Below are 13109 nucleotides of genomic sequence, written 5' to 3'. Positions count from 1 at the left end.
AGACACCTTTGCCCCAACCTGAGTAATATAAACCCTCCGTTATCCCCATTATTTCCTAGAGGCCAGGTTTTTATGACGCAAGAGAATTTAGGCCTTTTATTATTTTTTTTTAATTTTTATTTTTTTAAAGATTTTATTTATTTGACAGAGAGAGAGACAGCCAGCGAGAGAGGGAACACAAGTAGGGGGAGTGGGAGAGGAAGAAGCAGGCTCATAGCAGAAGAGCCTGATGTGGGGCTCGATTCCATGACACCGGGATCATGCCCTGAGCCGAAGGCAGACGCTTAACCGCTGTGCCACCCAGGCGCCCCACAATTTAGGCCTTTTAAAAATTAAATTCTGTTAGAAGCTTTTCAGGTATTTTAAAGGAAGCAATTTAGCTCTTGGGTGAAAAGCAGCAGAGTCAGACGCTGACTGTCCCCCACCAGTCCTGTGACCCTGGGCGGACCATTTACCCGTCCGAACCTTCGGCGCTGTCATCTGGAAGATGGGGGTCATAGAAGTCATTCTAGCTCAGAAGGTGATGGTGCAGCTCAAGGGAAAGAGCACTTAAGGGCGTGATGTGGGCGAGTGAGTGCTCGGTAAGTTTCGTGGGTGGGGTGAATTTTGTTAGCTGTGTTACAAATGTGAGTGTATCATAGCCGCATATAGTTTTAAAGGTAAGGACAGTGCAGTAAATCAACATAAAGTAAAAATACAACAGCATAAAAATAGTAGAAGCATTGAGAGAGGAGAACAAATTGAGCTTGAACCCTGTTTTGTGTTGAATCACAGCGGGAGCTGTAGGTATGGTGCGGTGCTGAACAGGAGTTCAGCGTAACTTAACGAATCTAAGCACCAATGTCCGTTATACTTCCAAAGCTCCAGGAGGCTGGATGGGACGTGCGGGTTGGGACGTGCGGGTTCTGAGAGCCCGGGGAGCTCCTGTGTGTGGCATCGTGTCTTTAGGGTGTGCTCTGACCTCCTTTGGCAGATGCTTCCAGCAAAGTGCTTCTAGCCTTTTGAATAGCTCGATAGACTCGCTGTTTAGTGACTTCTCATTAACCTCTAAAGCTTTTCCCGGTGGCTGTGCAGCTTCTGTCCCGGAGCCATTTGTGTGTTGTTTTTCCTCCACAGACTCAGGAGATGGCCTCCAGCTTCGACGTGAGCAGCCCCTTAAACAATGAGGCACTGGAGGGCTTCGACGAGATGCGGCTGGAGCTGGACCAGCTGGAGGTGCGGGAGAAGTGGCTGCAGGAGCAGTTGCAGCAGCTGGACAGGGAGAACCAGGAGCTGAGGGCAGCTGTCAGCCTGCAGGGCGAGAAGCTGCAGGTGGAGAGGGAGCGGGGTCACGCCGCTGCCGAGGACAACGCCCGCCTCACTTGCATGATGGCCGAGCTCCAGAAGCAGTGGGAGGTCACCCAGGCCACCCAGGACACCGTGAAGGAGCTCCAGAAGTGCCTGCAGGCCCTGGAGCTGGGGACAGCAGAGAAGGAAGAGGACCACCACGCGGCCCTGCGGCGGCTGGAGTCCATGCTCCAGCCCCTGGTGCAGAAGCTGGAGGCCACACGGGACTTGCTGGGCCGGAAGAACCAGCAGTTAGCTCACGTCCCAGGCCAGCCGGGCACGGCTGAGCAGCAGGCAGATATGGCCCCGGACCCAAAGGGGCAGCAAGAGCTTCTCCCCAGGGACTCGGCCCCGGAGGTCCAGGAGCTGCAGGAGAAGCTTCGAGCCCTGGAAAGAGAGAGCACCAAGACCCAGGAGCTCAACAGGCAGCAGAATGCGCAGCTGGAGCAGCTGGCCAAGGAGCTGCAGCTGAAGGAGGAGGCCCAGGCCGACCTGGAGCGCCTGCGGAAGGAGACGGCCCCGCTCCGGGAAGAGCTGGCTGCGAAGGGGCAGGAGGCAACCCAGCTCCGGCGACAGCTTCGGGAGGCTCTAGCCCACCTGAGTTCCGTGGAGCAGGAGCTGGCGGAGGTGAGGCAGGAGGAGCGGCAGCGGCGAGAGGAGAAGGAGCTGCTGGAGCAGGAGGCCAGGGCCCTGGCGCGGCAGCTGCGGCTCCTGGAGCCCCAGCTGGCCCAGCTGAGCCAGCATGTGGGTGACCTGGAGGAGCAGAAGAAGCAGCTCATTCGGGACAAAGACCACCTGAGCCAGAAGGTGGGGCTGCTGGAGCGGCTTGCCAGGCAGCCGGGCCCAGATCTGCCCACGGCAGGGGAGAAGCCCGAGGCCCGGGGCCCCCCAGATTCCACCCTGCGACCGGTCTTCAAGAAGCCGGAGGAGGAGCAGAGAAGCCCCCAAGAGGGACAGACGGGAGATGCCCAGATGCGAGGGAGCGGTCAGGAGGAGAAGCTCCAGCAGGCCAACAGGGAGCTGGAGAAGGAGCTGCAGAATGTGCTGGAGCTCAACCATCTCCTCGAGGGCAAGCTGCAGGCCCTGCAGGCTGATTACCAGGCCCTGCAACAGCGGGAGGCAGCCATCCAGGGCTCCCTGGCCTCCCTGGAGTCTGAGCAGGCCAGCATCCGGCACATGGGTGACCAGATGGAGGCGAGCCTCCTGGCTGTGAGGAAGGCCAAGGAGACCATGCGGGCCCACGTGGCCGAGAAGGAGGCCGCCCTGCGGAACAAGGAGGCCGAGTGCCAGCAGCTGCGGGAGGAGGTGGGGCAGTGCCGGCAGCTGGCCGAGGCCCAGGAGAGGGAGCTCAGGGCTCTTGAGAGCCAGTGCCGCCAGCAGACCCAGCTGATCGAGACCCTCACGGCTGCAGAGAAAGGCCAACAGGGGCTCGGTGCACCTGAAGACAGTGCACCCCAGGACCCAGCCCCCCAGCTGGCCCTGTGTCAGGCCCAAGTGGAGACCCAGCAGGGAGAGGCTGGGCACCTGCCTGCTGAGGTGCTGGACCTTCAGGCCAAGCTCCAGGCAGCCTTGGGTAACCAGGAGAAGGTACAGGGCCAGCCGAGCGTGGCCGAGGCTGCTCTGAGGGAGCACGGGGCCCTGGTGCAGCAGCTGAAGGAGCAGAACGAAGCTCTCAGGGGGGCCCACGGTCAGGAGCCGCTGCAGCGCTCGGAGCGGGAAGGGGCACCGTGGGAGGAGAGGACTGAGGAGGAGGAGCGGTCAAGGGCAGAATGCAGCTCCCCGGAATCCCAGCTGGAACAGGCCGAGCCACAGGAGCAGCTGCCCGTGGCTAGCCCAGCCACTGACGAGCCGGGCATCCATATCTGCACGCAGCTTGCTGAGAAAAAGCGGGCCGAGGAGGCCCTGGCCTGCGCCGTCCAGGAGCTCCATGACGCCAAACGGGAGGCCTCGAGGCAGCGAGAGGGCCTGGAACAGCAAGTGGCGGGACTGCAGCGAGAGAGGGACGGCTTGCAGGAGAGGCTGAAGGTGGCCGAGGAGGCAGCCCGCTCCCTGCCCAGCCTGCAGGCCCAGCTGGCCCAGGCCGAGCAGCGGGCCCAGAGCCTCCAGGAGACCGCACACGAGGAGCTCAATGCCCTCAAGTTCCAGCTGAGCACCGAGATCATGGACCACCAGAGCCGACTGAAGGTAGTCCTGCCTCGCCTTGATGCCCCCCCTCCCCAGGCTGAGGTGGTCTCCTGCAGTGGGGCCCGATGGGTCCACGAGAGGATAGGGTGTGCCTTCAGCCACGGGGCACGTGAGGACCCAAGAATGTACTGGGCGGCTGGGCAGATGCAGCTGTCCTGCTCTCGAGGTCCCAGCACTCTTTCCCTCACAGGGACACTAGGGGCACATGTCGGGAGCGATACCCTAGCCCGGAAGTGTAAACTCAGCGTGGCTGCAGACAGGTTTGGCTTGTACAGAGTGGCAGCTCTACAGTGGTAACCAATGGTTAAAGAGCTGGGTGTTCACAAATTCAGGAGATCCTAAAGCCTGTGCCCTCATTCCCACCCTGCAGAAGTCACGAGGAGCTGGGTGGCGGGTGCCCCCTGTAAAGGAGGCATGCACTTTCTGGTGTTTTCCTTATACTCTTTTAGGTACATGCCCAGCCCTTCTGGGCCTGTGGGTTTGCCCTAGACCCTCTCCTAGTCTCTAGAACCTACTGTAGGTGCCAGCAGCCCCTGCCCACAAGTCTCGTCTGTGGGTTTTCTGTCCCTTCGGTGCCATCCCGATGGCAGGTGCTGTTGGGGAAACTGGCTCAGTGTGTTTTCACAAAGCTCTTGGGGTGGACGGGCTTACGGGACCAGTGCTTACCGTGGGCCTTTGGTACTGCACAAAGGAAAAGGGTTAAGTGTGGTGGAGACCGAGGACACAAGCAGGATGGCTGTGGGGCTTTGGTTTCCAGAGCTTTTCACTCGCCCATTAGCACTGCGGTCTGTGCTCACTCCCAGACACACAACTGTTGCATTTCTACAGATGTGCCTCCAATACCATGGCCCCCATCCTGTTCTGCTCTGTGTGGGTCATAGGGCACTTGTTTCCTTGCAGAAATGAAGTCCTAAGTGTGAGGACCAGGCTGAGTCTCTTAGTAAACTTGGAAGGATGTTGTCACCAGTCAAGCCCAAAGTTTATTGAGTTTGGTGAAAAAGAGAGAGGAAGCTTGTTTTTACCCATTTGGGGAAATGGGGCTGAGGGGGTCTCTGTGCAAGGACCCCACTTTCACGAACCCTCTCTCATCATCCCCAGACTGCCAGTGAAGAGTGCCAGAGCCTCAGGGACCAGCTTGAGGAGCGAGGCCGGCAGCTGCAGGCTGCCGAGGAGGCAGTGGAGAGGCTGAAGGTAGGCCCCGGGGAGTGTGCTGGTCTGCGGCCCGCCCGCCTGGCCGCCTGGGCAGGGAAGACTAGCGTGCCCACCTCTGCCTGGTCATTCCCACCCGCAGGGTATAGGCCTGTCAGGGAGAGGGGTCTGGTTTGGTTTCCACTGGACCGTTTAGAAGGGCCGTGTGCAAGACTCCCAATTCCCAAAACAAAGCTCCTACCCGTTCACCTCTGTGGATGTCGTGAGTGTGCATCTCGGCCCCTTCTGCCTCCTGGACACTCGGCTGGAGCTGCCAGATGTATTTCTCAGCCAGCCCGGTGGAAAGGATACGAGGTGTCCTTCTTAGCTGCCTCCGCAGGTGTCCCTGAATCGGTGGTCCTGAACCGAGGGGGCTCAGGGCGGGGGCTGCAATCACCATCTCCAGGGAACCCTGCTCCCTGCCACCCCACCTCCGCCCCCACCCCAGGATTCTGATTCCTGCTGCCCCTCTGACCTCCACTGCCAGTTGAAATTAATACTTGAAAGATAGGATTACAAACAGGAGTGGGTCACTCAAAGATTCTCAGGCTCTGGAACCTAAAACAAAACCCCCTCCGGTTAGAAGTGACCTGGCCAGGTGGGGCGGAGAACCCACCAGCCCCTTTCTGGCCTGCGGCGCGGGCTTTCGTCGGCTGAGTGTCTTCTCCCCGCTGTCCCGTGCCAGGCCGCTCAGGCAGATCTGGGAGAGCAGCTGAGCAGCACCAGCAAGCGTCTTTCTGAGAGCCAGGCTGCCGTGCAGAAGAAGGATGAGGAGGGGGCCGCCCTGCGCGAGAGCTTGGACAGGTTAGTGATGCACTTCCGCCCACACGGCCCCAGCGGCCGAGGCTTCAGGGAAGGGGGTATTTGATGCGGTCATTTAGAAACTCAGCCGCTCAGAGCAGGTTGAAGAAGTCTTCTTGGAAGAAAAGCCACAAACTCAGAAGGTGCTTTGCCAGAAGCATGCCACAGAGGGCGGGCAGCCCGTCTCTCACCCCCCTGCAGGCAGCCGCTGAGCCTTTCTTGATGCCATTCTCCTACCTCCGGCGGGGCACGTTTCTGCTTTGGAAGAGCTGACATGAAATAAAAGTTGGAATATAATAATGGTAATGATAACAGCAAACACTTAAGTAATGCCCCAAATGGGCCAGGCACCGTTTTAAACACTTTGTATCTATTTGTCCCTTTTTTTGCTCCTAACTGTCCTTTGAAGAGGGAATTACGACTTGTCCCCATTTTATAGACGAGGAGAGTGAGGCTCAGAGGAGTTAGGTTGCTTTCCCAGCATCTGACAGCACGTCAGTGATGGTGGGAGGTGCAACCCAGGCCGCTTGGCTCCAGAGTCTGTTTCCTCAACAGTGACCCTGCAAAGTGCACAGACAGATACGTCTGTGTCTGGTCTCATGCTAGGGTCCTGGGGTGTGTGTGTGTGTGTTTCCCCGCTACAAGTTGTGACTCAAGCTCTTCCTGGTTTCCTTTGTGAAATGAGAGGCCGCAGGGCTGGGGGTGGGGTGGGGGTTCTCCCAGGCACATGCCGAGGGTGAGTGAGGGTACCCAGCCCCAGGCCAGCTGGTCTGCCTGCAGTCTGCAGCACCCTTCATCAGGACTGTCCTAACCTTGGAGTGTGGTCCTGCTTGTGCAGCCCCAAGACTTCCCTGAACCCCCTCGTCTTCAGGCCGGGGGGCCACCTGGAGTTACAAGTGTGAGCCCACCATTTGGTGATGAGGCCAAGGCAGTCCTGCTGGAGATGCTGGGACCCAGGCACCTGTTGTGCCCCCAGCAAAGACTGGCGTGCCAGACTGTCCCGAGCCTTTACCTTTTCCGCCCATCCCTCGTTGCCTCCTACCACCCGGCTTCTAGGGTGGGCCCGGGCTCAGTGGAAGATCGAGAGCGTGTTGGGTGTTCAGTCACCCAACGTGCACATTTCTTCTCTGATTCTTCCAGAGTCAAACGCTGTAGGGCTCTGGCTGCCCGGGTCAGATTCACATGACAATATAAGTACCAGAACCTCCTAAGTGGGTGGCATTTAAAAAAAAAAAAAATGCTACAAGGGCGCCTGGGTGGCAGAGCGGTTAAGCGTCTGCCTTTGGCTCAGGGCGTGATCCCGGCGTTATGGGATCGAGCCCCACGTCAGGCTCCTCTGCTATGAGCCTGCTTCTTCCTCTCCCACTCCCCCTGCTTGTGTTCCCTCTCTCGCTGGCTGTCTCTATCTCTGTCTTATAAATAAATAAAAAATCTTTAAAAAAAGAAATGCTACAACAGTACTTATTTGTAAGCTCTCAGAGCTGTTGTTTTAGCTGCCCAATGTTGCATACTCTGTCTGCCATGGATCGGGTTTTACTTTATTCACTGTGTATGCGTGCATGCACGCGTGTGCACCCGCACACGCATGTGTACACCCACGAGATCATTTTTGGTGGACAGTGTCTTGTAAAGAACCTTCTGGCAACTTTATACGGGGTGTAGGAAGGCTGGATTAGATACGGATTACTTAGTCTCTGCAGAGCCCTGTGCTTAATGGAGCTTTTACGAACGCCCTGCTGGACCTTGGGGTTTGTAGAGCTTTCCTGGAGCACCACTGCCCTCGGGGACAGGCGAGCTGCAAGTGGAGCGGGCCAGGGCAGGGGGACGGTTCTTCGTGCAGCCAGCCCCTTGGCCACAGACTGAGCCGAGGGAACAGAGCTCCTTAGGCCTCCTGGCTGTCAGGGCAGCGCCTGCCAGTGCCCATCGAATGCCGGCTGGGTTGCCCAACACCACGCCCTGTGTGTAGAGCCCCAAAGACACCTGGGAGGCAGGTTCTCGTCCATGGTGTCGCCTCCAGGCAGAGACGTCAGTTCTTTCTGTTCCAATTCCATTTTCCTCTTGCAAACCCCTCCATCACCAGCCCATGCACTGCACCCTTGGACTCCCCCATAACCTCAGCCCCTGCCCCAAAACCAGTGCAGAGCTCAACTCACCTGGGGTGCTCTTAGCGGCCTGAGGTCACCTGTTCTCCCAGAATGCCCATTGTATTTGGTGCGGGGGGAGTGGTGTGTAAAGAGTTTGGGGTGCGAGGGGAGTTTTGAAGGCGGGGGGTGAGGCACAACCTGTGAGTGCGTAGTGCTGAGGGGTGCCCCACTGTGAGAGGGAAAAGGCTCGGAGGGCAGCGGGAACTCGTTAGAGGCCCAAGTTAGCCCAGAGGCACAGGGGAAGCTGGAAGCAGTGGCTTATCAGTGGGCTTCCCACTTCTCCACCAGGACCCAGAAGGAACTTGAAAAAGCCACGACAAAAATCCAAGAGTATTACAACAGACTCTGCCAGGAGGTGACAAACCGGGAGAAGAATGACCAGAAGATGCTTGCGGACCTGGACGACCTGAACAGAACCAAGCAGTACCTGGAGGAACGGCTGATCGAGCTGCTCAGGTGAGCGTTGGCACCAGCGGCGGTGGGGGGCCTCCCCTGAGCCGGGCTTTCTCTTTAAAGAAACGCAGTTGCTTTTGAAGGGCCTCTCAAGGGAGATGGGCCCGTGTCTGCGTGTGCTGCGTTGCTGAGGCCCTCCCCCGCACAGACGGGGTCCACCCAGGCCCTTGGCGGCCTTGAAGAGTGGATTTCACTGTTCCCACTCATGCTCCACTGGGCTTGTGTTGCCATACTGCTGGGGCATTATCTGCAAAATCTCTATGTGCTTAGCCACAGGCGTGACAGTAAGTGACATCTCATATTTTTAGCAATCTCTCCATTCCCTTCTCCCTGTTTTGGGAGCCCCTTTCCCCTTTTCCTCCCTCCCCGCCCCTGCTTCTCCCAGTACCAGGCCTCCCAAACTCCAGCGCCCACAGGTAGCAGACGGCCAGCGTAAGGGCCGGGAGGGCACTCAGAAATTGGAGGATGCATGTGTTCTGCTCCTGACACTTGTCACCACACAGGCAAAGGGCCCAACTTCCCAGATAGCCTTACTTCTGATTGAGAATATAATTGGTCTAATGAGGGTCTAGGTCAGATCCATACATTGCAGGGTGATATGTTAGATCTCTTTTCCCTAGCCTGTGATGTGGCCACCATCTCTCTAACTTGTTTTTTTCTTTGCAGTTGACTTTTGAGGAAGCTAGGTCATACATCTGGCCGGGTCTCCCACAGCCTGGATTTTGCTAGTTGCATCCCCGTGGTGCCATTTAACATGTTCTTCCAACCTCCATATTTCCTGTAAATTGTTAGTGAAAACCACAGTCATGGTTCTCTCTGCTAACTGCACATTAGAATTGCTGGGGGAGTTACTAAAATGATACCGATGTCCAGACCCTACCCAGACCAGTTAGAATTTCTTGGAGTGGTGTCCAGACATCAATGAGCCAGGGTTGAGTACCACTGATCTACGCTTACTCAGACCCAGTTTCAAAATTTTCTCAAGAACGCTTCATAGAATTGGTTTATAGTTTGGGTCTTTCTTTCAAGAGCTGCATAAGACCTGATGAGCCCATTCTCTGCGATGTTAGCAGCCATGGATAAGCAGTGCCTAAAGCTACTAATTCATTTGGGGTTGCAAAATGGTGGTATTTGGAAGTGTAACCCTTCTGCTCACATGTCATCAATTGGCAGATTTGAAACTCAGGGCATTTATGACCTCTGAACTCAGACACCTTCCCAAGGTGTGGGATGGAAAAGCTCTGGTCCTGACAGCTTCCCACATTTCAGGGTGTGGGTGCCTGGCCTCCTGGGGACTGAAGGGATGGGCTGAGACCCAGCTGGGAGGATGATGCTGGTCCAGGGCATGAGTCGTCCTGTTTCCTGACAGCTTCAAGCATCCTTGAAGAGCCAGTCAATTCCTGGCTTTTGTCCTGGCTTTTGGAGATTTATTTATTTGAGAGAGAGAGCAAGCGAGCGAGAGTGTGGGGAGGAGGGGCAGAGGGAGAAGGAAAGGAAGAGAATCCCAAGCAGACTCCGCACTGAGTGCAGAGCCCAACATGGGGCTCGATCTCACAACCCATGAGCCAAAACTAGGAGTCGGATGCTCAATTGACTGAGCCACCCCAGGCGGCCCTGTCCTGGCTTTTGTATTTAAGGGGAGAGGTCTGTGGATTTGGAGTCTCTGGTGATGGTGTCAGTTTCTCACAGGACCTCAGTGGCTCTGGTGTTGGTCTTTGGGATTGAGATGCCGCTGGGGCTACCGTAACCTTAGGATGGCAGACGGCTGGGCTCCATCTCGAAAAGAACAAAACCTTCCCAAGTCAGAAGCCATAAGCCTCGAAAATGACCGTGAGCAGCAATACGGAAGCCTCTGCCCCTCGGCTATGTTCTGACACTGCCAGACCTTTCTGAAAAGCCTCCCTCTTCCTTCAGTCTTGCTTCTTGGAGCACGTATTGTCTCTCGAAGGAGCAGGGGTTGTTAACAGCCCAGCAGACTCTCAGGCAGCGAACTCGTGGGTCTTCTCCGATGATCGCTTGTTCCTGAAACAAAGCATAAGCACATAAATGCTCCTGAACACATTTCAGATTTGTGCGGGCAGTACGTTCGTGGTCCTTGGGCTCACGGTGCTCAGGCTGTCATGTAACCTTGACAGCCTGTTACAGCGCCCACTGCAGGTAGCCATGTGCACTGTCGCTTGGACGCTTGAGCCGTGTGTGTGACCCTTGTGGGCGTACCTGTATCATGGCCTTCCTCTGCCGTCACGCGCGTGCCAGCAGCTGAGTCTGGGATTGATGCAGGGGATGGACGAGACCTAGAGTGGGGGTGTCTCCAATGAAAGTCCGTTTTCCTTCCATGTCTTGGGAAATTCGGAATCAGGCTTTGGAAATGAATCGGGGATCATCCTATTGTTTTCACGGATTCTTCTCTTTTTCTGATGTGGCTCTGTCTCAGAGACAAGGATGCTCTCTGGCAGAAGTCAGATGCCCTGGAATTCCAGCAGAAGCTCAGTGCTGAGGAGCGGTGGCTCGGGGACACGGAGGCGAGCCACTGTCACGACTGCAAGCGAGAGTTCAGCTGGATGGTGCGACGGCACCACTGCAGGTCCGCGGGTGGGACCCAGCACCGGAGCAAAGGCGCTGAGCGGGGCATCGATGGCAGGCACGGGCCCTGCCGCCGTCTGTCTGGGAAGAGCACATTGCTGTCTGCTCCTAAGGGAACCAGGCGAGGGGGTGTGTTAGGCAGGGTCCTAGCAGGACATGCGGGGATCCCTGAAGGGGAAGAAGGTTTGATACAGGGGTGTGGGCATAGTCAAGGGGACCAGCAACCCTTAGCCTCCCTCAGCCCACAGGGACCAGAGGGGAAGTGGCATTACTGGAGCCCGGGGAGAGCTTGGGTGGAGGCTTGGCTGGGGGAACGTGGACAGCGGAGACCCTCCTAGGGCCCAAAGAAGAGTAGGCAAAAATAAACCTCAGTTGGGGCCAAGGCAGGTGGAATGGCATCAGCACAGGCCCAGGGGGTCTGTGGTCCCTTAGAGCCTCAGCCCCCGAGGCCTGCAATGGACGCCCGTGTTGTTGTGGCAGAGAAGGGGGGCTCAGCCACATACTTTATCCCCTGCCTCTCAGGACCTTGGGAAGTAAAACATTTTCTCCCAGTGGCTTTATCAAGATGGCTTTATTGGGATCTTATCAGATTGACCATAAGGCCACACTCTTCAGTGAGGGCCAGAGCCAGGCCTGATGAGAGCCACGCGGCCTCTAGTGCCCAGTGCAGATCACAAGACCCATGGTGCGTCACCCTCACAGCCCATGCTCATTTCACCCCAGGATCTGCGGCCGCGTCTTCTGCTACTACTGCTGCAACAACTACGTCCTGACCAAGCCCAGTGGCAAGAAGGAGCGCTGCTGCCGAGCCTGCTTCCGGAAGTTCAGCGACAGCCCCGGCTCCCCTGACAGCGCCAGTTCCGGCACCAGCCAGGGGGAGCCCAGCCCTGCACTGTCGCCAGCCCAAGCTGGGCCCCAGGCCATTGGAGGCCAAGGTCAGGCTCCTGCTCCTGCCTTCTGTGTTTTTAGGTGCCCCCCCCCACTACTCCAGTGTGGCTAGTTAGCTGTAATGAGCTTAATTCAAGGTTTTCCAAACTTACGCATTAAAGAGGTGCTAAAAGTGTATTGCACCAATTTAAGACTTTATTTTTGATGTAATTAAGCTTGAAAGAGAATTGAGAAGGGAATAACTGTTCTCCTGGTATGATTCAGTGTTATTTAATGTGAGGTCTGTGTACCTCTTAACTCACATGCTTCCAGTGGAACGTACCCCACACCTTGAAAAATATTGTCTCCAGAGCCTCAGCCCCGATACCCAGCCCTCCTACCAGAGAAACCAAAGGCCAAAAGTTGTGTGTGGAAATGACCACATCCTTCACCTTCTCCCTGTGGCTCACACTGTCTCTCAGTGACCAAGGAGGATGTATTCTATCCTTTCACTCCACTCCGTAAGAGGAAGTGGGATCTGGTTCCTCCTGTTCCTGCTCCCAGCACAGTCCTGCTGAGCAGACCAGGCTGTCCTCTCATAGACCAGACTGTGGATGTAGAATACCAGGGAGGCAGAGCCGAGATGGCAGGGTCTTGTCTTTGCTCAAGCATCACCACCTCCTGCAGCTGGTCCCTATGGACTCTTCCTTGGCCTCTGCCTGAATGCAGGTCAGCCAGCCTTCAGAGATACTGTTAGTTCCTTTGTTTAACTGGATCATCAAGGAAGTTGGCAGACCCCATTATTTGTATTTGGTACAAAGGACAGGGATGGTGGAATGTACTGGGCATAGCATTCCTGTATCTTCTTCAAACCCATTTAAAAAAAAATTTTTTAATCACTAAGTTTTGAGAGTCCTTTATATATTCTGGATAGAAGTTATTTATCACATAAGTGTTTACAAATACTTTTTTCCCAACCAAAAACCTCTTTTCACTTTCTTACGAAGAACAGAAATGTTCTTCAAAATGCAGATGATTTTAATTTTGATGAAGTCCATTCCAATTTTTTTCCCTTACGGATCAACTTTTTTTCTTTTGGTATCATATCTATTTTTGCTTAACCCAAAGACACAAAGATCTTCTCCTGTTTTCTGCTAGAAATTTCATAGTTTTAGGTCTATGATCCATTTTGAGTTAAATTTTTGTTTGTGCTACAAGATACGCATAGAAATTCATTTTTTTGCATATGGTTGTCCAGTTGTTCCAACGTCATTGGTTGAAAAATCTGTTCTTTTCTCATAGAATTGCCTTTGCACCTTTGTCAAAAATCAGTTGGGTCGGGTCTGTATCCAGACTTTTGTCCTATTCCATTTATCCATGTGCCTTTTCTCTCACCAATACCACACTGTTGAGATCACCATGGTTTCCTAATGAGTCTTCAAATCAGGTAACGCAGGTCGTCTAATTTTGTTCTTTATCAAAGTGTTGGCCATTCTAGGTTTTTTGCTTATCCATATAATTTTAGAATCATCAATTTCTATAAGAAATCCTAGTGAAATTTTG

The 13109-nt window shown here is 55.2% G+C and overlaps 1 protein-coding gene across 9 annotated transcripts in view; it reads left to right on the top strand.

The window, feature by feature from the left end:
* FYCO1 (FYVE and coiled-coil domain autophagy adaptor 1) overlaps window positions 1-13109 on the top strand; it is a 75344-nt gene that overhangs the window by 26138 nt on the left and 36097 nt on the right. For all 9 annotated transcript variants that reach the window (XR_004624673.1, XR_004624670.1, XR_004624671.1 and 6 more), the window contains 6 exons: window positions 1117-3510; window positions 4609-4701; window positions 5384-5502; window positions 7932-8099; window positions 10531-10680; window positions 11403-11614. Coding sequence is in view for 4 of the 9 variants with exons in the window: in XM_002912829.4 (XP_002912875.2) it covers window positions 1117-3510; window positions 4609-4701; window positions 5384-5502; window positions 7932-8099; window positions 10531-10680; window positions 11403-11614 (3136 nt within the window). In the remaining 5 variants the exon portion in view is untranslated. The remainder of the gene's footprint in view (window positions 1-1116; window positions 3511-4608; window positions 4702-5383; window positions 5503-7931; window positions 8100-10530; window positions 10681-11402; window positions 11615-13109) is intronic.

Source organism: Ailuropoda melanoleuca, chromosome 4 (genome assembly GCF_002007445.2).
Source record: "Ailuropoda melanoleuca isolate Jingjing chromosome 4, ASM200744v2, whole genome shotgun sequence".
Lineage (NCBI taxonomy): Eukaryota > Metazoa > Chordata > Mammalia > Carnivora > Ursidae > Ailuropoda > Ailuropoda melanoleuca.
Note: the sequence above shows the minus strand (reverse complement) of the source record. Positions and strands in the feature narration are given on the sequence as shown.